The 1236-nt window shown below is 64.2% G+C and overlaps 1 protein-coding gene across 1 annotated transcript in view; it reads right to left on the reverse strand.

The window, feature by feature from the left end:
* Nucleotides 1-1236, reverse strand: part of OCLN (occludin) — a 10732-nt gene that overhangs the window by 1871 nt on the left and 7625 nt on the right. Inside the window, exons 3-5 of the mRNA XM_014962116.1 lie at nt 1129-1235; nt 866-1037; nt 4-45 (exon numbers count right to left, since the gene is read on the reverse strand). Coding sequence (XP_014817602.1) covers nt 4-45; nt 866-1037; nt 1129-1235 — 321 coding nt within the window. The remainder of the gene's footprint in view (nt 1-3; nt 46-865; nt 1038-1128; nt 1236) is intronic.

A 1236-nucleotide genomic window follows, 5' to 3' on the forward strand; every position in this document is an offset into this window, starting at 1 on the left:
CACCCGCTTCAGGTCCTTCAGCCGGTTGTACTCCTCTGCCACGTCCTGCAGAGGGAAGGGGCACAAGGGGGGGGTCACGAGGGGACCTGCACCCCACAGCACCCCTGATACCCCACAAGAGCCATCCCCCATGCCCTGTAGCGTCCTGATGCCCCACAGCACCCATTCCTGATGCCCTACTGCATCTCGGTGCCCCACAGCGTCCATCCCTGATGCCCCACAGCGTCCCACTGCCCCAGTGTCCACTCCAGATGCTCTACAACACCCTAAATGCCCCACAGCATCCATTCCAGATGCCCCACAGCACCCCAGATGCCCCACAGCATCCCCCCATCCCCGATGCCCTACTGCACCTCGATGCCCCACAGCGTCCATCCCTGATGCCCCACAGCGTCCCACTGCCCCAGTGTCCACTCCAGATGCTCTACAACACCCCAGATGCCCCACAGCATCCACTCCAGATGCTCCACAACACTAAATGCCCCACAACATCCATACCAGATGCCCCACAGCATCTCCATGCCCCACAGCATCCATCCCTGATGCCCCACAGCATCCCAATGCCCTGTAGCATCCAAGATGCCCCACAGCATCCTCCCCATGATGCCCCACAGCACCCCAGATGCCCCACAGCATCTCCATGCCCCACAGCACCCATCCCTGATGCCCCACAGCACCCATCCCTGATGCCCCACAGCATCCCAGTGCTACACAGCACCCATCCTAGATGCCCCACAGCATCTCCATGCCCCACAGCATCCATCCCTGATGCCCCGCAACATCCAAGGTGCCTCACAGCATCCTCCCCCCGATGCCCCACAGCGTCCTGGTGGCCCCCACAGGATCCCCGCAAGCCCCCGGAGACCTGGTACTGGGGACTGTCCTCGGAGATGCTGTCGAGCTGTTTGCTGAGCTGGTTGAGGCGGTCGTTGACGCCGTCCATCTCGGCGCAGAGCTGCTTGTAGCGCTTCAGGTCGGTGTCGAACTCCTGCTTGTACTTCTGGCGGGTGCCGTCCGAGGAGATGGGGGGGTACAGGCTGCGGGAGAGGGGCAGGGTCAGACCCCGGAGGGGCAGTTTTGGGGGCTGGGGTGGGGGGGAGATGTTTCTCCCAGGGTTGTCCCCCTCACCTGGCCCACTGGTCCTGGTCCCGCTCGTCGCCGGACTCCACGGCCGTGGTGTAGTCGGTCTCGTACTGCGACTCGTCCAGCTCGGGGCTGCGCCGGCGCCGGCGGCCG

This window comes from Calidris pugnax, unplaced genomic scaffold (genome assembly GCF_001431845.1).
Source record: "Calidris pugnax isolate Ruff unplaced genomic scaffold, ASM143184v1 scaffold896, whole genome shotgun sequence".
NCBI lineage: Eukaryota > Metazoa > Chordata > Aves > Charadriiformes > Scolopacidae > Calidris > Calidris pugnax.